General features: G+C 41.4%; 1 protein-coding gene across 1 annotated transcript in view; it reads left to right on the top strand.

Moving 5' to 3' along the window:
* Syt9 (synaptotagmin 9) overlaps nt 1-26,373 on the top strand; it is a 181,008-nt gene that overhangs the window by 27,391 nt on the left and 127,244 nt on the right. Inside the window, exon 4 of the mRNA XM_059260867.1 lies at nt 25,775-26,126. Within this exon, the coding sequence (XP_059116850.1) occupies nt 25,775-26,126 (352 nt within the window). The remainder of the gene's footprint in view (nt 1-25,774; nt 26,127-26,373) is intronic.

Raw genomic sequence — 26,373 nt, 5'->3', positions numbered from 1 at the left:
ACTATTAGTTTTCTTAATTTGGTTGGATGGATATAGCTCAGTTCATGTTCAATAATATAGATTGCTTAAACAAAGGTATAGTTTTTCTTATTTAAAGTTTTGACATAGTTTTCAAGTGAATAAAAGGTACATTTTATACAGTTAGATTCCAAATAGCTTAAGAAGAATGAAAGTAATTTTTTAAACTTTCATAGTCTTCCATTCTTCACTTTTAAGTGGATTGGGAGAGACCCCATTATCTTGGCCACTCTTACCTACCAGTGAGTACAAATGAAAATGCTTTAAGGCACACAAATGAAAGAGCTTGGCTAATACATATCTAGGAACTTTCAGAAAGGATATGCTGTGGAGATACTTTCAGGAATTCCAATAGCTAGAATTAATTGCAGTTTTGGAAACACCCAAAGAATAATCAGAAATGTTGTTAATTTACTTTATGTTCAAACTGACAAAGAAGATATCTCCTTGCCTGGGGAGAGAGAATAATGGTGACAGATGCTAGAAGACGTCCAATAGAGGCAGCTCCATCAGCAGATAGAGCTGGGCACGGAGCCCAGTCCTCATAGTGGAAGATACATGGAACCTAGAAATGGAAGATTGTCAGCCCCGTGTCCATCCCTGGCAAAGTCTTAAGCCAACTTAGCAGATGGTCCATCAGCATTTGGAAAAGGTGTTCCAGATTCAAACCAAGTGATAGGGAACCTCCCATGCTTCTTATTGGGTTCTGTCCCTCTTGACTAGGGAGATTTTTCATAAGGCTGTTTATGATAGCCAACATATGGCTTTTTTTTTTTAAAGCTGGGAACAAAGAAACTTTGTTGGGGAATGGGTGGGTTTGGTGAGACTCATGCCAGCTGAAGAGAAAAGCCAGAAAGGCAAGAAGAGAGCTCCTATGGCCAGATTGATGGAACCAGAGTGGGCTTAGGAGACCAATGGGGAGCTTTGGTAACCATCATGTTTATGTTGAGTGTGCCACAACACTGCCTTTCTCACTGTAAATTTCAAGCCAGCCCCTGCCTTCAGAATACTTGGGGGCATTTATTTAAAATGTAGATTCCTGAGACTCATTAAATACCAGTTCTCTGGAGGCTTAGCTCAGGAATCTACTTTTAACAAGCTTTTGAGGCAATCATCAAGCATGCATAGATTTTATAACTTTTTCTTCAAAGATGAAAAGTATTTGCTGTGAAGAAAGTTACCCAGATAGAGAAGTATGAGGGTTCTTTAGCCATCTCATGAGCAGATTCAGGTTTTGTTTTGTTTTGTTTACATATTATTATGACTCAGAGATTTCTTATCCTCCTCTACATCTAAGTAACTGCCCAAGGTCATACCCAGCCCTGATGCCATCTGGTGACAGCCACTGATACTGCAAAAGTAAGGCTACTGAGGTAAGTTTTTTGAGTTCTGAAACTGGGATTTTTCATTAAAGACTTAAAGAATTAAAGAACAGTAGAGATATGAGAAGAAACATAGTTGCCTATGATTCTGCAAGAAAGTCAGATTTTCCATCTCCTGGATTGGGAAGGTTGACATACTAGTACCTATGTAAAAACTAGCTGTCCAGAATAAAAAGTGTATCTGTTAGTATACCCATAAGTTCATAATAAATGTCATCCATGTAAAGAATATGCAAGAAAACTCATAATAAAATACACATTTCATTTAATCAATTATATTACAATTGATTCACATAGAATGCTTTTATTTTTATCAAACTCCCATTTCCGTAACAACGTTTGATTGCAACTGACAAAGGAGTATAGGTCTACCATATATACTGATAGTTTCATTTATGTTAAGACTAAAGTGGAACACCACCACCACATGTTAAAAACCTCACTTGTTGGCCATTAATGTAAGCAACTTGTCAGTTGAGACAGATAATTGTTTTTTAATCCTAGAAAAAAAAATAGCCTCAATTTTCTGTGGAATTCCCAGTGTAATGTCTACAAGTGTGGCACAGTTTTTATCTGTGACATTGAAATCCTCTGTCACTTTCAGGGGCTATCAACAAAACCATGAATCAATCCTTGATTTTTGATGTTTGCAATTTCATCGGTATCGATGCTTCTCTTGTGGCCCATCTCAGGGTACTAAAACAATATAGCTGGAGGTGGAGTTGGGAAGAGATGCCTGATTACATGTCACCATCTAGTATTTCCACCACACAGATGGCACAGGTATTCTGAGTAGATAATAAGAATTAATAGGAAATGATTATTCTGGGGTATTTATTACCTTCCTTTCCAATATCATTTATTTAATTAGAAGTTTATGTAAGTTCACCTTTACCAATGCCTTTGTTTAATAACCAGCCTTTAAAATTCCTGAAAAATTGGATAATCGACTCTTAAGAGCTTCCATGAGCCAGCTATAGCACATCATTTGAACAGAAGCTCCTTTTCAGAACTCACAGACAGCTGCCAGGGTTATGTTCTTGCTATTGTGCTGGAACACAAATAAATACTCCAGTACATTTTTACATTCACACAGAAATGCAGCTTTCCAGTAACTAACAAATGTGCCCCTCTCCTGGGCACCAGAGTCAGGAGGGATTGCTAAAAAGATGAAGTCAGACTCAATAGAGAAGTTTCCTCGGCCACGTCTGGGAATCTATGATTTAAACAATTTGTCAGCTCTATGTATGGCCGTGGCAGGCTTCTTGCTAACTGTTCTTACAGCTTAAATTAATCCATTTCCATTAATCTATACCTTGCCACATGGCTCGTGGCTTACCGGCATCTTCACATGCTGTTTCTCATCGTGGCGGCTGGCAGTGTCTCTCTCTCAGCCTTCCACTTCCCAGCTTTATTCTCCTCCTTGTCCCGCCTACACATCCTGCCTAGCCAATGGCCAATCAGTGTTTTATTTATTGACTAATTAGCAACACATTTGCCATACAGAACATCTCACAGCAGTATGATGTTGTTGGTTTTTACTTTTCCATTTCTGTACCTGTTCTGTAAAAGGACATTTAGCTTCCAATTAAAATTTGATAGTATTGTGGGTACTGTGGCCACAAATTCAGTCTTTTGGAGCTTTTTGTGACTTCTGTATATAGTACTAAAGTTAATTTTCAGGACATAAAAATTTGAAGCTCTCTGCCACATGCAAAAATAGTAGGATATAAGCCATAGTCTTTATGAAGATTCTTGTTTAATACAGTGCTCTGAAATGTTGTTGTATCTTTGGGCAGGGGGAGTTTGGATAGCCACAGAATAAGCGATACACCATTAAGGCACTGAGTCTCATCATGTTTTATTACTGTTCTGCTTGCATGCAAACTGTTAGATAACTTTATTATGTTCCCAGAGAACATTTCCTGAAGTACGTTTGAATGTCCCACTGTAGGTATCTGGCCTCTATCAATATTTTCTGAACTGATCCCTGTAATTATGGCAAGGGGGCCTATTTACACAGAACTTTGCTTGCTGAATGACTGTAAACACAAAATTGCTTCAAGTTGCTAATTGTTCTTTCCTGCTGTGGACATTGGCTATGACCCAGCAACTTGGCTCTAGTTCAACTATATAAGCTCTCCTGTTGCAGGCCCTTGAATATTACCTCGAGTAAAAATTGCTCTGAGGTTCACTGCTTCTTAATTGCAGTAAAGAAGATTCTCTTTTAATATTTTAATAAACATTTGCGCTATAAAGTGAGAAAAGCAACTTTTTGTTATCTTAGAAAGCAAAACCAACCTTGTGGCTAGAGAAGAGGAGGAAGCCATTTGTGAGCATTTCTGATGCCATTTTCCATCTTTCTCTCCAAGCCACACTGGTTGCAAGTGGAAGATGTGTGTTTGGTGAAGCTGATTCCATGTTTCTGGATCAGAGGGAAAATTAAGACCACAATTAAGGACTTCCACTAAACACCCTATGGCCAGGTAGAAGAGAAGCACACAGGTACACAGATGGCAGGCTGTGTACCAGAGGCTTTGGAGTACCCATTGGTAAGGGATGCTTAATCACAGTTCCTCAGTGGAGCACACCTCCCAGGATGCTGTGCACTTTCTTGGACTCAGGGACCCTTCCCAGACCATCTGGGTGCTCCACTCTGTGGCAGCCTGTGACAGTGCTGGGCAGAAGCTTCTAAGAGCAGACTCTTCACAGGTGCTTTTCTCTACTTACTGGCTGCAGTTTCCCAAGATGGAGCACTTCTGGGCACTTTGTGATCCCTATTGGTCAGAATTTGCAATGGTTCAGCTTCCCACTTTAAAGTATGTTGTCTGTATATTAATTTAACCTCTGTACATTTATTTATAAATTTAATAATAATCCAAGTAAACACACACACACACACACACACAGCATTTTTTAAAAATGGAGAGGGACAGGATTCAGTTCATTCCTGTGAGTCTATTCACAAAACAACCTTATTTATTTACTCTTGCCTAATTTTAGCTTTCTGCTAATTCACTCCTTACTATAAATAATACTTCAAATTTTGTCCACTGACACTAGACTATGTACACATACACACAGTGAGGAAGTTTTCCATTTCAAGTGTGTGTTTGTATGTGTGTACACATAAAAATGAGGGGGCAGCACAGGACAGCCTCCAGTACCATCTTCAGGAATGCCATTAATTGCAGTCTGAGCTAATGTATCCAGCACAATATTATGATTTTATATACAGCTACTCATTACTAAGATATGAAGTGTGTTGAGACCTCAGAAATGGAAATAGTTTATGTCCTTACTCTTGCACTATTGGAAGAATTCAGTTACTTGTATCCAAAGTCTTCAGTTATATGCTCTTGAGAGTTGAACATGACATGACTGCATTGACTCTGTCTTTGGCTGTTGCTTTCTTTTATGGCAACTTGTGTTTCTGCCACTGTCATCTGATATGTTCTATACCATTAATTTGCAAACAAACAAGCACATGTCTTCCCTTACTTCAAATGGAACCCACTCCCAATGGATACATCTACAAAAAACTCCCATATTTACACTCAGGAAACATTGTGGAAAAAGGAGGAAAGATCGTAAGAGACAGAGGATCAGGGAATTTGCTGTGAGATTGTCTCCTAGAAATGTGAGAAGCTATACCTATAAAGTCACAACAGTGTGACTGCCTAAATGTGAGCTGAACAAGAATAACATCGAAGGACATGCTAAACTGCACAGGGAAAACCCAAGAGGACTCAACTCTACACAGAGAACTATAGGCAACTGAGGAAAGCTGGGAACAGAAGTAGTCCTCCCAGGGGGAGAGCATACCACGTGGTTGTTGAGTGCCAAATGGCCAACCCTGAAAACATACAAGTAATGTTATGTGGAGCAAACAGGTTATATTTAGGGATATATATGCATGCAATAATAATGAGTTTAAAAAGAGGCCATGAATTTCAAGAAGAGTGGAGAGAGATATGTAAGAGGACTTGGAGGAAGGAAGAAAAAGGGAGAAAATATTGTAATTTTATACTCTCAAAAATAAAAATTTTTAAAGTAAATAATAAATAAATTTGTGTAAATTTAAAGATTGAGGGCCACAATGGTTTTATGACAAGAAATAGAAGGAAGTGCTCTTTACAGTTAATTTTTCAGTGCAGGCCAAGAGCCTTCTGACATGTACTTTGAGTCACAACAGTAGAAATTAAGTAGGTATTTATCAAGGGGCTGGGAAACACTGGGAGGCCTGAGACCTCAGCAGTTAGTTGAGGAGATGGTATTGCCTTAGGTAGTACTCTGGCAGGGGGCTTAAGAGGAACTTTGTATATAACTATTACTGGTATTTTGTAAACCTAAAGTCATATGTTTTTGTCAAAGATATCTGTCCTTCAGCTGTCCACTGCTAGGTGATTCTTACATATTTTTATGATAATGTCTCATCTTTTCCAACTTTTTCAGTACCTCTTATTTGTTTTTCATTAATTATTGTGTAATTCAAATGTCTTCCAGCATAAGATCCATTTGTGGGCCCAGGACACAAATGGGCCTTCTGGATCAGTAACTAGTCTTTACCTGACCAGATTAGAAAAGAACCCCTGGCCAGTCATGCATTGTGCTTTCCTGAGTCTGCAATCAGGAATGGGGGGGGGGAGACAATAATATATTACACAAATGTTTATGGTGTGTTTTGGCTAAGCCTATAGCCTTCCTAATACTGCCTCATTTATGCTCTCATTGATTTTTCTTTTCACTGGTGTTTCTTCTGCTTTCCTTGTGTTGGCTTCTTGCTCAAGCCTATTCTTTCTACAGTCTACGCTCTGGCCTGCTGCCACCAATATGGCCTTGGTTTCTTCCAGTCCTTTAGCCATAAGAACCTTGCTCTCTTCTGATGCTGTAGGGAGTCCTTATTACTCCTGTCTACAGTGCTCACATTTCTGGAGTGTAGAAAGCACTTCAAACTTAAGCCAGTTTTTAGATAGCATCTCATGGCTGTAACTGCTTGGGCCCCTCATGATATAGGGTAATCATGACTGCCCACAAGAGTGTGAGCTTTGTGTAACCCCACAGAAGAGCATATTTACATTCAGGGTCAGAGATTCGGAGACTATTAGATATCACGTTTTTGTATTTCATATACCTGTGTCCAGAGCATCATTTGGGTTGTGCCCCCAAGAGTCTATTCTTTACTTGGTATTTGTGCAGCATCCTGCTTCCTGTGCCTCCTGCCTAGGCACCCTGCTGTCCTGCCTGCACCCCCTACACGGGTACCCTGCCCTCTTGCCTATGCTCTGGTTCTTTTCTTTGCCCCTTTTCAAAGTCAAGCTCTTGTCTTGTGATTGACTTTCATTCAAACGACACAAAACTCTTGGTTCATCATAGTGATATAAAGTAAGCAGTGCTTACGGGAGCTTAGTTAGGGGTGTGGGAAATGTGGACTGAGGAGTTAATGAGTACTGAGATCCAGTGTGGGATGACAAAAGAGTTCTGTAAATAGGAGCAGTGAGTGTTCATCATGGCAGTGAACTGTGTGTTTCAATATGTGTAGATGCTACATTGTATGTTATGTATATTTTACTATAATTTTTTTAATGTAGAAAATACTATCAGGCATAAAAGGATATGAGATTTGAAAAGTCTTAGGTGAAACTGTCATCACCTGTCTACAGCTAAAGTTCTGCCCACTGCCTGTTATGTGGAGTACTTACAACTCATGGAGGACCAGCCTCATGAGAGCATTGTGAGAACAGCTGGTACCCTCACATCTTCCTGTGAGTGTCAAGAATAGTATTGAAGTCTTAACCATTTTTTTTCCTGGTTGGTGTTCCTTAGAAAAATTGCTATATTTCTTCATCTTGTCTTGGCCATTCAATTAATAATACTGCTAGTAAAAATGAGTGATTGAAAAGATATCGCCTGCATTTCAATAGCATTAAATATGGCTAAAGGGAAATTAATTTCAAATTATATAATTTGTGGAGGAAAGGTGATAGTTAATAAATACATAGCTTTTAACTAGTTACCAGCAGTCCAAGACTGACTTTGGCACAGACAGATCAATAACTTAGGATGTGGGGTATGGAGGGCCACACTGGTAAGGGTTATACATTAGACCATGTCTGGCTGTTAACCATGCACTAGGGTTAAAACCAGATGGGGAAAGTGGGGAGGAGTGTGAAGGGAATCTCCTATACTTAGACTCTGGGAAATCTTCGAGGGTAAGTTCTTCCAAGTTTAGTCTTGACCAAAGGAGCAAGGCTATTTGAAGACATCTGCTACTCCTAAGAGCCTCTTTTGGAGATGTCATTTCTCTAGCATCTTCTGAAGAGGTCACACAGTAACTCTGGTAACATAGTGTCTTCCAGAGAGGCACTTCAGTACAGTGTGTTGTAAAGTTAGTTTAAGAAATTATGTCTTTCTCCATGGTCCATTTTCCTTCTGTTATGTGCTATATGTAGTAGTAAACACGCAGAAAAGAGTGAAATATTTTTTCATTTTCAGTCCTGAGAATGAGTAATTTTTTTTTGTTTTAAATACAACCTCATACAGCCCAGGCTTGCCATGAATTTGCTACCGAGTCTTGGCTATCCTCAGACTCTGGATCTTATTCCCTCTGCCTCCTGATTTTGGGGTTGAAGGCCCATATCACCATGCCCAACCTGAACAAGTGATCTTAATGATGGTTCTCTCTATAAGTACCCAAGCTTGCACATAGTTCTTAGAAGTTTTTTTTTCCTTAAACACATTTTTGGTAGAGTAAGAATAGATATAAGTATAAATGATATATAGCTTATGATTTTATCACTTATCAAACAAGAGTGTGTCTTATGAACTGATGCAAGCTGGATCATAGAGATATGTTAGAAATAGAAATTTTCACTCTATTTGAGAAGATGAAATCTGGAAGGCTCTTCCATCTCAATATGTTTTTGTTTTATATATTAGGAATCTCGAGATAAGCTTCCTTGATGTTATCCAGGTAGCTAGAGCTAGGGCCCAGGATAGAAAATAACCAATTCTACCATGAAATAGTCTGGGTCCTATGGAAGCTGGCAGCATGATCAAACTGGATAATTTGTGGGAAGTTGAACACAAGTACTCTCTGCAGTATTGAGGTTAGGGTTCAAGGGAACCATTGAGGGATAATGCATACTCTAGAGCCAGTAACAGAAGGGAGCTGTCACCACTTGTAGATAGAGAAGGACCTAGAAGAGGAGCTGTGGCTTGAGCATCAGGACACACATGACATGATGGCAACAAGAATGCAGCTGAGGGATTAAATGCCTTAGCTGGCCTCTGCCCCTGCCATCTAGTTTTCCATTGGAACTTCCTATTGGCTAAAAATCAATTGGAGCACAAGGCATGGGAAGCCTGGGATATAATTCATAAGGGTCAGGCTGGAGTGGCTGAAAGCAGTGAAGAGAATGGAGGTCTGTGTATTTGGGGTGGTAAAATTTTCAGTGTCTCCCATTGAAAGAGGTCAAATTCAAGTATGAGGACAGAGTTTCATAAGCAGGTATTAAAAGAGGACCTTTGACTATAAATAATGACCTGTACAAATGAGAAGTTATGTGAGTATAGGATTTTCTTTAAGTTCCTAATTTAAAAGAACACAATCTTTGGAACCAGAACTGTGAGGTGGCTAGAGCCTAAATAACCTTCAGATACTTAGACATAAAATCCATTGGCTCTTTGTCTCCAAAGTTTCCTGGGACTCACCAGGAACTGCGCTCTTTCAAGAACTATTAGGAGACTCTGAAGGAACAGCTTGTGCTTAAGTCAAGCCCGCTTAAGACAAGGCTGCACTCAATCTCCAGGTTGTTTCCTCATGACTTCCCTCCCCACAGCACTCCATTCATAACTAATAAAGCCTGTGAGTCCTCCAGCCACTCCAGCATAGGCCCAGCCAACAGAAAGCAAATACATAGTCTGCTTTCAGCCAGGCCAGTTGTGACAAGGGCAAGTCTCTGTTTTGAAGGTGATCACCCGTGTCTGAAGAAGGACCTAAAGGGAAGTCTGCTGAATTCTGGGATCTAAAGCCCAAACCAGATTCCCAATGCAGCACCATGCCCTATGCAGATGCCAGATGGAAGCAAGAGGCAGGACTGAGTCTGGATTTTCTAGTCAAGCAATCCACTTCCTTGTTGAATGGTGAAGGGCTGAGAGAAGTAATCATGTTTATCTAGGGAAACATCACTCCTCATACAAATCCATATGGGAAGAAGCAGATGTTGGTTTATGAGATGCTTTTAAATACTAGTTCAGAATGGTGCTTGTCAGCAACCTTTTGATCTTGTTTCCCAGTGTAGGTGAGAAATTTGAACAAAATTGGATCAAAGTGAGAACAGATCTGGCCTAGCAAAGAATTCTGACTGAAAAGGCTGGGAAAAGGGTCCTGTGAGAGGTGTGAATTATCGGGCCAATGCAGAAGGCCTCAGCTTCAAGGAAATGTCAGGAAACAGAATAAAAGCACTGTGGTAAGCTGTTGTGCAGGTACACAGCCAGGTGAAGAGGAATGTCTCCCTATGACAGAGGTGAGGAATGAACTGTAGACACTATAGGCAGCCTGCAGTCTCTGAGTAACAGCTGCATATCCTGTCTCTAGGTACATGCTCCCACCTCACTGTAGCCCCACAGGGCACTGGTGGGTGGGGTGGGGCTGTACTTTCTTGTGGACACACCAACGAGCGTTATTGACCTCTTCAGCCTGTCCTTTGTCACCATCTGCTCTTGTTGTGTTTCAAGATGGTCTCTCCCAGCCCTCAGGCAGATGTCTCCCTCTGGCTAAGACCATCTGCATATCAATCTTCTATAATTTTTCAGCAATTCTAGCACATCTGAATATTTCTGTTTATTCTACATGGGCCAGAATCCCAATATATACAAAACATGGGGGCTGAGCATGGTGGTGCAAATCTGTAATCCTAGCAGAGGTAGGAGGATGGATTGCAAATTTAAAACAGGCCAGACACCACCCCCCCCCCAGTGCCCATCAGTGCCTGATACATATGGGAGAACTGTCCCTGACCCCTCACCAGCTGCAACACTCTGGAGAGCAGGCCCTGCACCTCACCTAGGCAGCACAATAGAGCCAACCCTGTTGGCAGAGGTGTGGGTAAGCCAGCTCTGAGGTTGTAAGCATGGGAGAGAAAGCTGTGCTTGTTACTCATCTGTCTTGTGGTGGCATGGGTGGGAGAGAAATGACCTCCCCAACTGATGCTTGAGGCAGGTGGGAGAGCTGTTCCTGCCCCATTATCAGCTGCAGCACTCAGGAGAGTGGCCCTTATACCATGCCTGGGCAACACAGTAGAGCTGGCCCTGAAGGTGTAGGTGTGGGAGAATCAGTCCTGAGGGCATGAAAGCCAGAGAACTTGCCCTACACATGACTGCAAATGGTGAACTAGCCATAGCAATCCTGGAGAGCCTACCCTAGTGGCGAAGACAGGGGAGAGCTGGCAGACTGACTAACCCTGAAAATACCCAGGCCCAGAACCAGGGTTATATGTTGGCCCACTCCAATATCCACCCCATCTGTATCTTCTGGAGTTTAGGGGCAGGGGCAGGGGTTCAGTCCTGTGGACCCAGGGCTGCAGGATCTCCATGACATAGGGCAGCAATGAGATGTCCAGAAAGAGTCCCAGTGAGGGCTCAGTGTCTATAGTACAGCAGAGACCAGGGGCCTAGAGTGATTCTTTTCCATCAATGCCTGCATGTAAAAATACATGAAGAAAGGGTTTTACTTTGTGACTCACTGTGTCATACTGCAACTTCTGTGATGGGATTTTTCCCTTCCATTTTTCTTTTCTTTCTTGCTCTTTTCTTTTTCTCTTAAATTTTATTTTGTTTTATTTTGGGGTGAGGAGGGAGATGGGTAGGATCAGTTGGCATGATGTGAAAGACACAAAGAATAAAAAAGAATCTGGACTACATAGTTCCATGCCAGCCTGAGCTACATATCTAGACCCTGTCTCAAAAATTCAAAAGCAAAAACAAAAGAGAAATTGTAGATTCTACAAGAATTTTCTTCCAACTAAATAAGTGGTAAGATATTATAAGTAGATTTTCCTCACAATCAAATAATTTCTGGAGGGAGCAAGTACAAAGAGAATAGAAGCACAATCGCCAAACATATGTGGTTACTGAGCCTTCCTCTTATGCAGACAGTGAAGGCTTGGGTACAGCAGGCTTTGGAAGTGAGGAATTATAAACACAGGTGCTGCAGCCCAGCCATGAGTGCTTGCACCTGCAGCCCCTGTGTAGCCTCATTTGGCTGAGGCAGAGGTGGCAATGTTAGTGTGAAGAAGAGCTGGTCACACCCATGAAACAACACTTTGCAAAATAAGGTGCAAAAGAACATGTCTCCCCATGCTAATTTTAGGCCAGCTGCTTAGTTACACAGGCAGAATCTTTTGGGCAGCCTTCTAAGGAAGGAATCTGTGGACATGGTCTGGTTACAGATAGACCATGCTCTGCATTAGTAACAGAAAAAAATGTAGTTAATGCCAATTGCTAGGATCTGTATTCCAGTTCATTTTACTCATGGCCTTCTTAGAGTTAAGGCAGCTGTGTGATCTGTTTACCTGGCTCAGCACCTTAATAATGGGCCCCTGTAGGCCTGAGTTAATGCTCCTTAATCCTTGCAATTTTCACCATGAGCTACTGCTAAGAGAATCTCATGTCTGCTGTAGGAATAAAAATCAGGAATAGCCATAAATTGTAGCCTGGAGTTGGATAGCACTCTGAGTGGTGGATATAATGGGAACTATTATGGTGACTTTAGCCCTAGATAGAGGCAGTCTTGTGAGCCCAAGGTCAGTTGTCAGGCTTCACCAGAACCCTGTATACATTTGATCAGACAGTGACCTATGCATGAAGGTTTGAGTGAGAATGGCCCCTAAATGCTCATGTATTGAATGTTTAGTTCCCAGTTAGTGGAGGGTTAGAAAGGATTATGATGTATAGCCTTGTTGGAGAAGCTGTGTCAGTAGGGTAGGCTTCCAGGTTTCAAAAGGACACTCCAGGCCCAGTATTTGCACCCTGCCTCCTGCTGTGATTCCTATATAAGCTGTCAGCTACTGCCCCAGCGCCATGCCTGCCTGCCTCCACAGTCCCCACCATCATGGTCATGAATTCATCCTCTGAAACTGTGAGCAAACCTCCAATTAAATACTTTCTTCTATAAATGGCTTTGTTCATGGTATCTCTTCACAGCAATAGAACAGTCCAAGAGTATAGCTAGAGTTTTCCCGCCTGGCCCACAGTCAGGACAAATCTCTCTCACCTGCCAGTCCCATAGCCGCTCAGACCCAACCAAGTAAATACAGAGACTTATATTGCTTACAAACTGTATGGCCGTGCCAGGCTTCTTGCTAACTGTTTTTATATCTTAAATTAATCCATTTCTATAAATCTATACCTTGCCATGTGGCTCGTGGCTTACTGGCATCTTCACATGCTGCTTGTCATGGCGGCAGCTGGCAGTGTCTCCCTCCGCCTTCCTGTTCTCTCAATTCTCCTCTCTGTTAGTCCCGCCTATACTTCCTGTCCGGCTACTGGTCAATCAGTGTTTTATTTATTGACCAATCAGCAACACATTTGATATACAGACCATCCCACAGCACAAGAGTGACCTTCTGCTCTGAAGAGATCTGCACAGGCGCAGCTCGAGGTGTGGCGCTTCCCTGTCTACAGATGCCTATCTCATAGCTGAAAGGGGGAAGGACATTTCTCTGGGAGGGAAGGATGGGAAATAATGTTGTTATGAGGGAATTAATATTAGCACCTTCAAAGACTACACCTTCTGATACAATCACCATTACCATTGGAGTTAGGGTTTCAATACTTTTGTTTCTTTATTTGTTTGGAGATAGGGTCTTACATGGCCCAAGCTGGCTTGAGCTTGCTGTATAGCCAAAGATCCCTTGAACTCCTAATACTCCTGCTTCCAGCCTCCTGCCCCACCTGGGATGCCATATGAATTTTGAGGAGACAAAACTATTTGGTCTGTGCTATTACATTCCTAGTCTTCTGTAATCCATATTCTTTTCACTTGCAAAACACATTCATTACATTTCGAAATCCCCCAGGGTTTAACCTCTTTGAGCATTAGTTCTAAAGTTAAAATGAAGAATCTCATCTAAATGTCATTTAATCAGAGATAAGTAGAACTCAAGGTGTTACTTACTCTGAGGCACACTGCCTTGCTGTTGTGAACTAATGAAATCAACAATATAAGATTTCCAAATTTTAGTGGTAGAATTAGATAGGCTAGGATAGCACAGCAGAGCACAGCACAGCCTAGAGTAGCATAGAGATGTCCATTCCCAAAGGAGGAGACAGAGAAGAAAGGGGTATCAGATCCCAGCTAAGCCCAAACAAGGCAAACTCTATGAGATCTTAAGATTCACAAAGAATCCAGTTTGGTTAAATGTTTTTTCTTCCAGACATTCTGTGCTAAGCTCTGATATTTTGGAAGCACTAGGGTATTGGTATCTCCTGGACACACTCCTAGTTCTGCCAAGGATGCCTTGCATTCCCAGGGTTCTTCAGCTCCCCCACACCCATGTCTCTCTCGGTGGGGGGCCATCTGACCAACTAATGAAAGATTATGACCCCAATTTCTCAAATCTAAGCTTCATCCCTATTGGCTATCATTCACACTAGGTGTTACGCACACTACCAGAGGAGAAGTTATCACCCATCTCACCCATCTGTGCACCCTATGATCTACAGTAACTATCTGCCAGGTAGTCACCGTGTACAAGAGTGACACAAATGTTAAGGGAACAGCCAATCACATTTTTGTTTGATTTAAGATCATCCCTCTCCGTAAGATGGAATCTCTGCTTGACACTGTGAATGAGCCTAAGAACCTGTAGCTAAATATGTCATTGATTCTAGGAGAAAAACCTGCTACTCTTATTCACTAAGTAGATATAAAATGACCCCTAATGACTTGCATCTCTCAATCCTCATCAAAGAAACAACTTCCAACGGTATGTGGTAATTAACACAGATACCTAAAACTAGTCAGTATGCAAAGAATAAGAGATATTGGAATGCTCATTCTAAAATAAGATATCTGTACCATTTACCCTCAAGTCTTAGGTATATATGCAGAAGAGGGGATGAAAATGTTAAGAGCCTTAGGTGGTGGATGACTTAAAGAAACAGTGTTCCCCAGACATAACAGGGCAGCACAATGCACATGGGAACTCATAGTGATTGGGATAGTAGTCCCAAGGCCTGCCCAAGTTCAAGCCATATAAAATCCCAGCATGGAAGAAGATAGTTGGGCATGAAGTCTCACCCCTAGCTGGGGAGATACTGATATTTTATTGATGTTAATAGAAGGCAATATGGATTTCTTCAATGGAGTGATACCCATTATATCAACCACGCTCCAAAGTAGACCCCACTCATAGTGGGAGTTGTCCAGCAGAAACTGGACTCCATAGATTTACAAAAAGAAAGTGGTGAGAATGAGAAAGATGGAGTTGGGTGGGTAAGGAGAGGAGGAGTTGGGGGCAGAGGATGAATATAATTAAAATACAGTATATGGAATTCTCAAAGAATAAAAAAAAGCATTATTTTAAACAAGAAGTTTCCAGATCTTTAATCTCTAGCTTCTCTTTGCTTAATAAATTTGTCTTCCGGTGATTTCTGTCATCTCTAAATTTTCTGTTAGCCTTTTACAAGGAGAATCCATACCTTCAACACATTACATAGAAATATTTGGAGATAAATGTCTCATTTTTTTTGTTTGCACATTTCGTCTTCCACAAAACCACTGTACACGAGCACAGTTCACCCTGGTTCTTTACACCGTGCAGCAAGGACCATCTAACTCATTCCTCCTTACCATTAGAGACATCAAGATAACAGTCTTTCCTCCATGTGTCTGCCAACAATCTGTCCATGGTCACCTGGGACCTTGAACAGCTCTCTTCTTTCTCAGTTCTCATCAGAATCACCCTAACAGTCCATTCATAGATCTTTCCAAGCACCATGTCAGAACTCTCCGGTATCTACCTGTCCACAGTTCAAGTGCTGCTTCCCCAGCCTTCCTACTTCCAGATACCAACTTCAGTCTTAGTCATCTGAATCTCAGGATTGGTTCCATGCCCAACTTCTAGCATCTAGGAGTGCCCTGAATTGGGAATAGTAATACCCAAAATAGTAATAATAAGAATTCTCCTGGATAGTAGTTTCTTAAGGGCAAGGACTAATTTTATTTATTTATTTATTTATTTATTTATTTATTTATTTATCTATCTATCTATTTATTTATTTTTGTTTTTTCGAGACAGGGTTTCTCTGTGTAGCTTTGCGCCTTTCCTGGAACTCGCTTTGTAGACCCGGCTGGCCTCGAACTCACAGAAATCTGCCTGCCCTTGCCTCCCGAGTGCTGGGATTAAAGGCGTGTGCCACCATTGCCCGGCCCTAATTTTATTTTTAACTTCCAGTTTAGTTCTTAGTTGTGTGAGGGAATCGCCTTCTCTTATCAGCAATTAAATCCAGTAGGCACTGATAAGGCTCTCAGTGTATGTTCATAGCTGGACCACCTTATAAAGTCCCTATTTTTTAACTGCAGTGATCACTTATGGGTGGCAATAATAAATCTGAACATGGAGCACCCTGAACCTGAGATACATCATAAAAAACAATAATTTATACTTATTTAGCACCAGTTACTTTAATTTTTAAAAAAGAATTTTGGCATGTGTTATGTGCTGTGTTTATGTATGATGTATTCATGTGTATTGGGGTATGTGTATACATAGAAGCTAGAGCAGGGTGTCTGGTGTCTATCTTTTATCACCCTCTGCCTTATTCCTTTAAGACAGGGTCTCTCACTGGCCTGGAAGTTTACTGTTTTGGTGAGGCTGGCTGGCCATTGAGCTACCAGGATCCACCTTTCTCTGTTTTCCTGATACTGAGGTTCTGTAATCTCATGTGTAATCATATCCATCATTTTTTACATGGATATTGGAGATTTTTAACTCAGGTCCCATTGCTTACACAGCAAGTACTCTTATCCCCACTACTCCATTACCCTATCCTTAGCACCAGGAATTTTCTGAGTAGTCATTACAGATAACTCCAAATGTAGAGACTAACAAGATTACTATGACAAATGAAGATATAGAGAAATTAACCTAAGGTTATACAATCAGTATTGAGATGAAAATCATTTTTGCTGTTGTTACTTTGAGTCCAGGTCTTGTGTAGCCCAGACTGACTTTGAATTTGCTGTGTAGTGGAAGATGGCCTTGAACTTATAATTCCCCTGATTCTGCCTCCCAAATGCTGATATTACAGGAGTGTGTCACCACACCCACTTTAGAGACATAGAATGTGGCTGTGACTTGCAGCTCTACTCATAACTGCTGTGCTGTGGTACCTACAATTTAATTACATAGCAATCTCTTTGCATGATTGCATTTCCTAGACAAGCTCAATCATTTTAACATCAAAGCATTCAATTTTAACCTGGAATCTATGACATGTGTCTTCTCCAGTATGTTATTCAGAAAATGCCCTGGAGCCTCCTGAAGTGTGGAGCTGAGTTTCCCTGCACTGGTGATTTCCAGAGGGATGGGATGTTTGAATGCAATATTTGTCTTCCTTCTTCCCTTGTCCTTTTCCTCCTCTTCACTTGTGTTGGAATAGACTGCTTTGAGAACAGTTTTAGGTTCACAGTAATGTTATCTCTTTAAACTGTAACTGTAAAAGAGTCTATTGTATAAACTTACATATATAATGAAGTGTTAAATGTAGTCACATGAAAGGAATGTTGATAAATGAATTCTCACATTAAAAATTCCGGGATGATGCTAAAGATTCATTCTAATACAGAATGTCTTTCTTGGTTCTGTTCTCTGAATCTCTGAACATCACATCAACAGAGCTGTCTGGTCTTGCCTATTTCCTCTATCTAATTACATTACCACTTTCCCTGCAAGGCACCATGTGATGTCCTCAAATTCTCCATGGCCTAATTTCTTAACAGAATTTCCTGGTGTTATTTGTATTAGGTCCCAAAGACATAATTGTTTTAGGGTGGGGAAAGCATTTTGTGTTCTGAAAATGAGCGCACGAGTGCGCGCACACACACACACATACACACACACACACACACATACACACACACACACACACATACACACACACACTCACTCTGGGATTAACTTGTAGGGATTAATCATTCATTGTGATCCATAAACCATATGTATCAGATTCATCTGAGATTTGAGATCCTTGTTAAAATTGGAGATTCTGAGCCAGGTGGTGGCACACATATTTAATTCCAGCACTCAGGAAGGAGAGGCAGAGGCAGGCAGATCTCTGAGTTCAAGGTCAGCTTGGTCTACAGAGTGAGTTCCAGGACAGCCAAGGCTATACAAAGAAACTATGTTTGGAAAACAAATGGAGATTCTGGACCTCATCAAAGACCTATTAAATATGAATCCCTAAGGTTGAAGTCACAGATCAACATTTTCTTCCATCGAAGCACTTTTACATTTTTATGTTACTTTAGGAATTTTTCGAACATTCAAAAGTAGAGAGAATAATACTATGAAGTCCACATGTCAAAACTCACTTATCAAACCCTAGCCAGTGTTTGTTGCTCTGTAATTTGAAGCCAATTCCAGGCTTTGTATTACCTAGAATGGTTCCACATGTGCCTCTGACACATAACATAATACAGTGATCATCCTTAAGTGTTTTTAATAACATCCAGTGTTATTAGATTTCCAGTTCACATGCTCCTTGTTTCCCACATTTGCTAACTAGGTAGTGTACTATATGTTCAATCAGGTCTCTGCTGCAGGTAGAACTGGCTGTTCCCTCGACTGTTACCCAGTTTCTGTGCTGTGGTTTTCTTCCACAGGTCTTCTGAGTTGAATAAAATTTTCTCTGTATATATGTTTCATTTTCATTTCCTACAGTCATCCATAAGGGGCTTCCACATGAACACATGGAAGTAGCTCTTCAGACACCATGCAGTTCTAAAAATGTCTCTTGAAACCCTACACATTTAATCAATAGCATATTTGGGTAGAAAATTTTAAGTTGAACATAGTTTTATTTTTCTTTCAGATATTTGTATGCATTGTATATAGTTTCTGGTAAATTGGATTATTGTTCCAGTTTCCTAGTGTTTTAATGTACGTGTGTGTGTGTGTGTGTGTGTGTGTGTGTGTGTGTGTGTGTGTAACATCAATCTTGATGTTGTTTTTCTTCTGCTGTCACTCTCCACCTTATGTTTTTATACAGAGTCTCTCCTGACCCGGAGTTCACCAATTCCACCAGGGTCACTGGCCAGTGAGCTCTAGGTATCTGCCTTCACGCCGTCTCCTCAGTGCTAGGGTTACCGATATGCATGACCACATCTGGCTTTTCCATGTATGCTGGGGATCTGAACTCAGGTCCTTGTGTTTTCATAGCAGGCAGTTTACTCACTAAGTCATCTCCTCAGCTTCTGTGTCTTATTATATTTATCTCAACCCTATGGCTTTCTCTAATCTTTATTAAATTTCACAATAAAAACATCAAAGATCATAGTGTTGTGTTCTGGATGCTGGGTGGATCTCTACCTACTTGTCCTTCGGGTTTTAGGGAACTTAAAACATTTTCTCCCTTTGATTTTTGCCTCCATTTTCTGTGTCTTAGTCTTTCACTAATTTTAAATATTAGCTCTGTGAGGGGTAAACACTATCTAGCATAGCTTGTATTTCTGAGTTGGGGGTTTTGTTCTTGCTGGGTTAAGTTTACCTTCAATCAAGTTCCTTAGCTGGAGTGTTGCTACATTGCTCTGCTATTTGAGGCATTGTCTTATTTTATTCCTGGTCACATGGGCTCTCCAGGGTCCTCTTTGATGGTTACTACTGCATCTATGCTTTTTAATCTGCACTGTTATTCATAAGTCTCAGTACAGAAATGAAGTGTCTCTTGCTCTAATTTGGTTCATACCATTGGCCATTTGTTCTGAGGCCTCAGCTTGGCTGGTGTTCTTTGAGTTGCCCATCTTCCTGGTTTGTTCTTTTCTTTGTTCCTTCTGGCCTGTGGTGGTTGGAAATGAGAATGGCCCCCATAGGCTCTTATGTTTGAATACTTGGTTCTCCATTGGTGGAACCATTTGGGAAGGATTAGGAGGCATAGCCTTATTGGAGAAGGTGTGTCACTGAGGGGCAGGCTTTGGGTTTCTAAAGACTTATGCCATTCTATTGGTGAAATTATTTAGGCCACTCCACGTAGTTAAAAGGAGATTTATTTAATGGCGTAACTTACAAATTAAGGGATAGGTAGGTCGCGGGGTCTGGGGAAGGTGTATCACAGTCCAGCGGTGTTCTCTGGAGCTCTCCTCTGTCTACCTCCACCATCCAGCGTCCTGGAACCAAGAGAGCATTCGCCAATCCGGATCTCGGGTCCCCAGGCGCCTCCCTTGGCCCCGCCTTGTAGGCGTGACAGTTGCCGAAGTCTCAATGGGGGTTGGAACTTCCAGAACAAAGCTGGAATAGCTACCCACTACATCTCCCCCTTTTTGTCTAAATAAGAAAGTTTTAACCTAATACAAGACTATATACAAAGGAATGGTTATCAAATATTGTCCAGGAATAATGAGGGATAATGACCTAGATAAGATGGAACTACAACCAATGCAAACAATATCAAGCAAGAAACATATATTAAAATCCAGAGAAGTATAGAGCATAGATAAATGGCATGTTACAAAGATCATTCCAAAAGGTGTCCTACCCTAAAGAACCTGAATCTAATACTTAATATGTTCTATCTGAGAAAAATTCTCCAGCTACACCATTCCCAGTGTCTCTCTTAGCCCCCTGCTTTGGGATCAAGATGTAAGCTCTCAGCTGCTCCTTTGCATCATGTATCTAATCCTTCAAAACCATAAGCCAAATTAAATGTGTTCTTTTACAAGTTTCCTTGGTCACAGCAATAGAAAAGTAAGTAAGATAATGTCTGGTGTTCCTCATTCCATACATAACCACTGGATGAACAAGCTCTTTTTTTCATTGGCCAACAGTACTTGCCACTTAAAAAATTTTGCAGCCATCCTTTAGAATTGCACTTATATAGCTGGAATGCTGTGCCACAATATTGTCTCTGGTGTGCAGGAACATACCATTAGGTTACATTAAGTGCAGTGGTTAAGACCTAGTTGCAGCTGATAACTTCTTCCTATCTCCACCCTTGAGTAAGTGTCACCTTTGCATCTCTTGCTACACTTTCATGCACAGCCACCTGCCTGTATCACTGCCAGCCTTCAGGGAACTCTAGCGTTTGCCTCTTCCAAGCCCCAAATCGCCATCTAATTTTTTTGACCCATGTCTAAAGGGCTGATGTGGTGATATTGTGTTCCCCAAAATATTGTGCACCCTAATAAACTTATCTGGGGTCAGAGAAAAGAACAGCCACTAGATATAGAGGCCAGAAAATGATGGCACACACACCTTTGGTCCTAGCATTCCACAGGCAGAGATCTGTCTGGATCTCTGTGAGTTCAAAGCCACACTGGAAACAGCTAGGCGTGGTAACAAGAGCTTTTAATCCCAGGAAGTGATGGCAGAAAGCAGAAAGGTATATAAGGCGTGAAAACCAGGAACTAGAGCTGGCTAAGCTTTTAGGCTTCTGAGCAACAGTTCAGCTGAGGTTCTCTGGATGAGGACTGAGAGGCTTCCAGTCTGAGGAAACAGGATCAGCTGAGAAACTGGCGAGGTGAGGTGGCTGTGGCTTGTTCTGCTTCTCTGATCTTTCAGCATTTACCCTAGTATCTGGCCTTGCGTTTGTTTTTATTAGTAAAATATGGTAAGATTCCTGCTACAGGCTGATTACACTGTTCTTATTCTTTAGAAAATGTACCTCAGTATATTTTATCATTATTCCTTTCCATCTTTAAACATGGCATAAATGCCAATGAGCATGAGTAATGAATGTATATGTCATTTAAAACTTACAAAGCAATGACCACATACATACCAAAAAACATTAAGAAATAAATTATCTCTTTAAAAGTATTCTGTGATTCTAGGCTGACTTCCCATCCCCATCCCCCTTTGATGAAGTCAAATTATAAGGAGATAGGAGTAGACTTAGTGATTCGTCGTTCCTGTTGTACAAACACAGTGTCCAGAGGACACGTGAGCTACAGGAAACAGACACTCAGATGATCACACTGGAGGCTGGTGAGGGCACACAGGCTACCATTGCTTTCTGGCATTCTGAAGCACTGCTAATTCATCTGGTGTCTTTGTGTAAATAGGAAATTTTTACTCTTGCTGTCTGCTGTAACCGTGTGCTCAAAAAACAAACAAACAAACAAACAAACAAACAAACTATAAGACTGTGAATCCATAAGATTCTAGCAACCTCAGAGTTTACAGACTACAGCCTACCCACCCTTCCATCATTCAAGTTCAGCACAGGTGGCTTCAGAGCTCCTCAGATGGGCTGGGTTGTTACCAAATGCCATACTCATGCCAGGAATTCTTTGAAATGCTTCACATCCGGTGTTTAGGTAGAGAAGCTCTCTCCTTTCATGCTCCTTGCCCCACGACTGGACTGAAGAGCAAGCTGGATTTTGGAAACATAGCCTAGAAGTCATTTAGCAAGCTGAAAGTGTTATGAACTGGGTCAGAGGCCTGATGACTACTAATAAGAGTGGGTCAGGCTTCATGTTATCTGACGTGTTGAGTATGCCCAGTGGAACCCTGAGAGGTAGTGTACTGAGCCAAATGAGCTGAGGGCTCATGTGGGACTTATTTATTTATTTATTATTTTTAGATAGTATCTCATTATGTATCCTTGGCTGCCCTGAAACCTGCCATGTAGCAGGCTAGTCTGTAACTATGATGTTTCTCTTGCTTCTGCCTCCTGAGTGCAGAAAGTAGATACATAAATCTCCATACCTGGCCTGTCATGTTGAATTCATTTTTTAAACATTCTCTCTCTCTCTTTCTCCCTCCCTCCCTCTCTCCCTCTGTGTGTGTGTATGTGTGTGTGTGTATGAGTATATGCATTTATATGTGCACCTGCTCATGTGTATAGAGACCATAAGGTGTCATGTCTTCTCTCCTGTTGCTTGCTGTCTGTTCCTTTGCGGTAGTGTCTCCTCAAACCTGGGCATCATGTTTTCTCAGCAAACAAGGAAGCCCCAGTGATGCTCCTGTTTGTACCCCCTCAGAGCTGGATCAGAGGTGTGTGTAGAATTTTATGTTTGTATAGGATTTTATGTTTTGTGTTTTTATGTTTAAATTTCATGTTTGTATGCTTATGTATAGGATTTTTATGTTTTTGTTGAGGTCCAAAATTTTGCCCTCATGATTCCACAATAAGCATTCTTCATTGTTGGGCCATTTCTCCAGCACCACATTAAATTCTTAAGTCCAGATAACATATGTGTTAGTTTACCCGGGACAATTCAGGGTTAACAATCTTATCCCCATTTAGTTATTATAATATTACCCTTTGTTTTTCTTTAAAGCATCCCAGCTTTGGACAGTAATTTATATGGTCATATATATTAGCCAACTTTTTTGCCATGACAACAAATCCTTTTAAAATCGTAGAGACTCAAAACGCCAACTCTTTAGGTTTTACTCATGCATCTGTGCCTCACTTGCAACTGGGCCACAGGCTGTGAGTCAGGTTAGATCTATTCCTCATTCTAGACTTGGAGCTTGTGCCATAAATCATTTTTTAGGGTGCAAAGGCTTGACGATCAGCCCTGACATAAGGGTTCTTACTCTCATGCACTAAGTCAGAGCTCAAAAGCACCTCCCGTCGGAGGCTGATGATGTATATTGTCTCATCCTCCACTGGCAGAACAAGTCAGTGTCCCAGACCAACACAGAGAATTCCGATTTAAACTAGATCCATGGGGGAGAGTATGACATGGGAGAGTGATCAGTAGATAACACACAGTGACCACCTCACAGTCCTAACCCCACTGTCTCCTACAGTCCCCCTCCTCCATCCTTTGCAGCTGCTCTCCTTACAGTGTTTTTCAAAACAAAACTGCAGTAGCTAAAGAAGGAATTTTGCCTGCATCTTGAGTACAGAAGGTATCAAGGGATTCTACTACTATGTGTAGCCTGGTTTGTGCTCAGATTCTACTATGGGGGCCTGGGGGGGTGGGGCTTGATGTCTGGGATGCCAGTTAATGTGACTCCAGCTAGCTGTTGTTGAGGTCTGTACCAATAGAGGCTTCACTTAACTATGTGAGATGTCACAGCCAAGTGGAGGAGCCGGAGGGTCATACCTTGTTCTTCGCTGCCCAACCGTGTCACAGATCTATGAAGCAAGATGACTAATGCCTTTACTTTGCTTCCATCAACTGTACAGCCTACTCCTCCCACCTCTCTACCTGGAAATCTTTTTTTTTTTCTGTGTGTGAGATAAGGTTTTTGGCATAACAAACTGTCCTTGACCTCACTATTAGACCAGGGATGCCATTGAAATCTTGGTCCTCCTGCCTCTCCTTCCCAGTTCTGGCATTACAGGCATGTGCCATTGTGCTTGATCTAGTGCTGGACCACCTGCATACTGGGCAAGCATCCTGCCATCTAAGCCACTTCCCCAGCCCTGTGCCTGGGATTTTTCGTTTTTGATTTGATTAATGTCCCCTTACTGGTTATTCTTATGTGTTTGGTATTGATTGGCTTTTCTACAACAACTCCAGAAATTCCATCAAGTTACTCAGTGGTGATGATATTCCTTGTAGGAAATTGCTCATCTTGCTTCAGTGAGATTTTGAGCTCAATTGATACACTGGAACAGGAATCCTAGTGTTGCAAGCAGTAGTAAAATAGTGTTTTTACCACAACAAAGATTGGCTGGGTTGAATGAGGGTATCCATTTGTTCCATCAACAACCTGGTAGCTGCTTCCTTTCAAGAGCAATTTTCATGACAAAACGATTATCATTTCATAAGAACAATCAAAGTCAGGGTAAAAAAATACGGTTGGTAGTTGATCAGTTTTATTTAGTGGTAAGTGGTGTAGGTCCTATGTGATTTAGCAGGAATATAACTGTCACAAATCATAGAATACTTATGCATATTAATTTTTTTAAATTTCTCTAGAATATGAACATATAAGGTTTGTCATCCCGCTGTATCTCCAAAACTTAGCTTACTGTCTATCACATAATAGACATTCAGAATACTCTAGGAAGAGCAGTACAGGTTTTAAAAAATAACTAGTAGAGGCAAAACCTGGGGAGAGTTTGGGGATCTGAGTTACAGGATGGACATGTAGGAACATCCTTTAAAGTAGTGGTGTCAGAGATGAGATCAGATTCATGCTTCAGTCTCTCCAACCCTGTCTTGAGATAGGAACCTGGGAGAGACTAGATTCTGCCTTGAAAAGTATGAGTATAGCTGTAGAGTACTGTGTGGCCATGAGACTATGGTCCACACACAGTCACCATCATTCCCGGCTGTATCCCCTTGCCCTTACCTCATCGTGACATGCCTGCAGACCTCCACTGTGGCTTTGGTACTCGCTTCCATGTGGGATATTTTTCTGGCCATTGAAGCTCATTCTTCCTCCTAGTGTTGGTATGAAATGTTCTTTAGAGCTGCCCTCAAGTAAGTGATTGAAAGGAGTGGGTGGAGGGGCCCTGGACCTTCTCTTCTTGGGTGGGATAGCCCGGAGGTGCATGGAACTCCTCTGACAGTTTAACCTGTAGCCTTCACTTTGATAACTGGCTTGATGATGCACAACATACTACTTCTCAAACTTTGCCTGTCTGTGGGTTTGTTTGTTTTTTTGTTTTTTTTTTTTAATCTTCTAAGAAAACCTCTTGCTCTTGAATAGATGACCCAGGATTTATTACTGGGGAAACTCAAGCTGTGGTGGTCTGGGTTCTCAAAACCTAAGTGGTAGGTATTCTTGATGCTACAAACTACAGTAAACATGTGAGCTCAGACTGTTAAAAACTTAATAGAAGGAAAAATGTAGTTTAATTCCTAAATTGTATGGCTCTTTGAGATGACAGGGTAATTTTAAAAGACAGCTACAAGTTCCGTGCTCAGAAAGCTTTAATGATAGGTATTTCCTGTAGAATAGTCTCATTCAACTTGCAGGGGCACTCAGAGTCTCCTTAAATACGTAGTGTTCTGTTGTTTCTAAACACAACTTGCATGCAATGTTATCTTCTTTCTCCCTTTGCTCTTGGAGCCTCTGGTTTGTGTCTGAATCCTCATTGTCAGGTAATACTTCAGCATCTCCCAGCCTGGCCTTCAGAGTTGGGCCCTTTAGAATGAGTGGATGAGATGGTCCTTTTGCCTGGACTGTGCAGTGGGTGGCATGAGAGACATCATTGCACTGACTTTTCCTTTTTCTTCTTTGCAGATATCTCTGTGAGCCTGCTAACCCTTGTGGTTACCGCCTGTGGTCTTGCCCTCTTTGGTGTCTCTCTCTTCGTGTCTTGGAAACTGTGCTGGGTTCCATGGCGAGAGCGAGGCCTGTTCTCTGGTAGCAAAGACAACAACCAAGAGCCTCTTAACTACACAGACACAGAGACCAATGAGCAGGAGAACAGTGAGGACTTCCTAGACCCACCCACACCCTGTCCTGACTCTTCCATGAAGATCAGCCACACTTCCCCCGACCTTCCCCTTTCCACCCAGCCAGGTGGCCAAGAGAACTGTGCCCATGCCGTCCGTGTGCAGCGACAAGTCACAGAGCCAACGCCATCAGCTCGGTCAGTAATGCCCCTTCCCTTATGAATGCAAGGCAAAGACCACCCTATCTCCCTTTCTTGCTCGTGATGGTACTGACTAGTGGAGGATCAAGTAATCATCTAGATGTCCTCTCAATCCCAGAAACATGAAAATGGTAAAACTCTGTGGTTCTTTGCTGGACTTAGTTACAGAGCTCTGCTTAGTTTCCCTAGAATCCATAAAAATAATGTTTAACATTGTTCCTTCATCATATATTTGTTATTTTTG

The sequence above is a fragment of the Peromyscus eremicus genome, chromosome 1, assembly GCF_949786415.1.
Source record: "Peromyscus eremicus chromosome 1, PerEre_H2_v1, whole genome shotgun sequence".
Lineage (NCBI taxonomy): Eukaryota > Metazoa > Chordata > Mammalia > Rodentia > Cricetidae > Peromyscus > Peromyscus eremicus.
The sequence above is the reverse complement of the archived record's forward strand: the minus strand, read 5'-3'. Positions and strand labels throughout refer to the sequence as shown.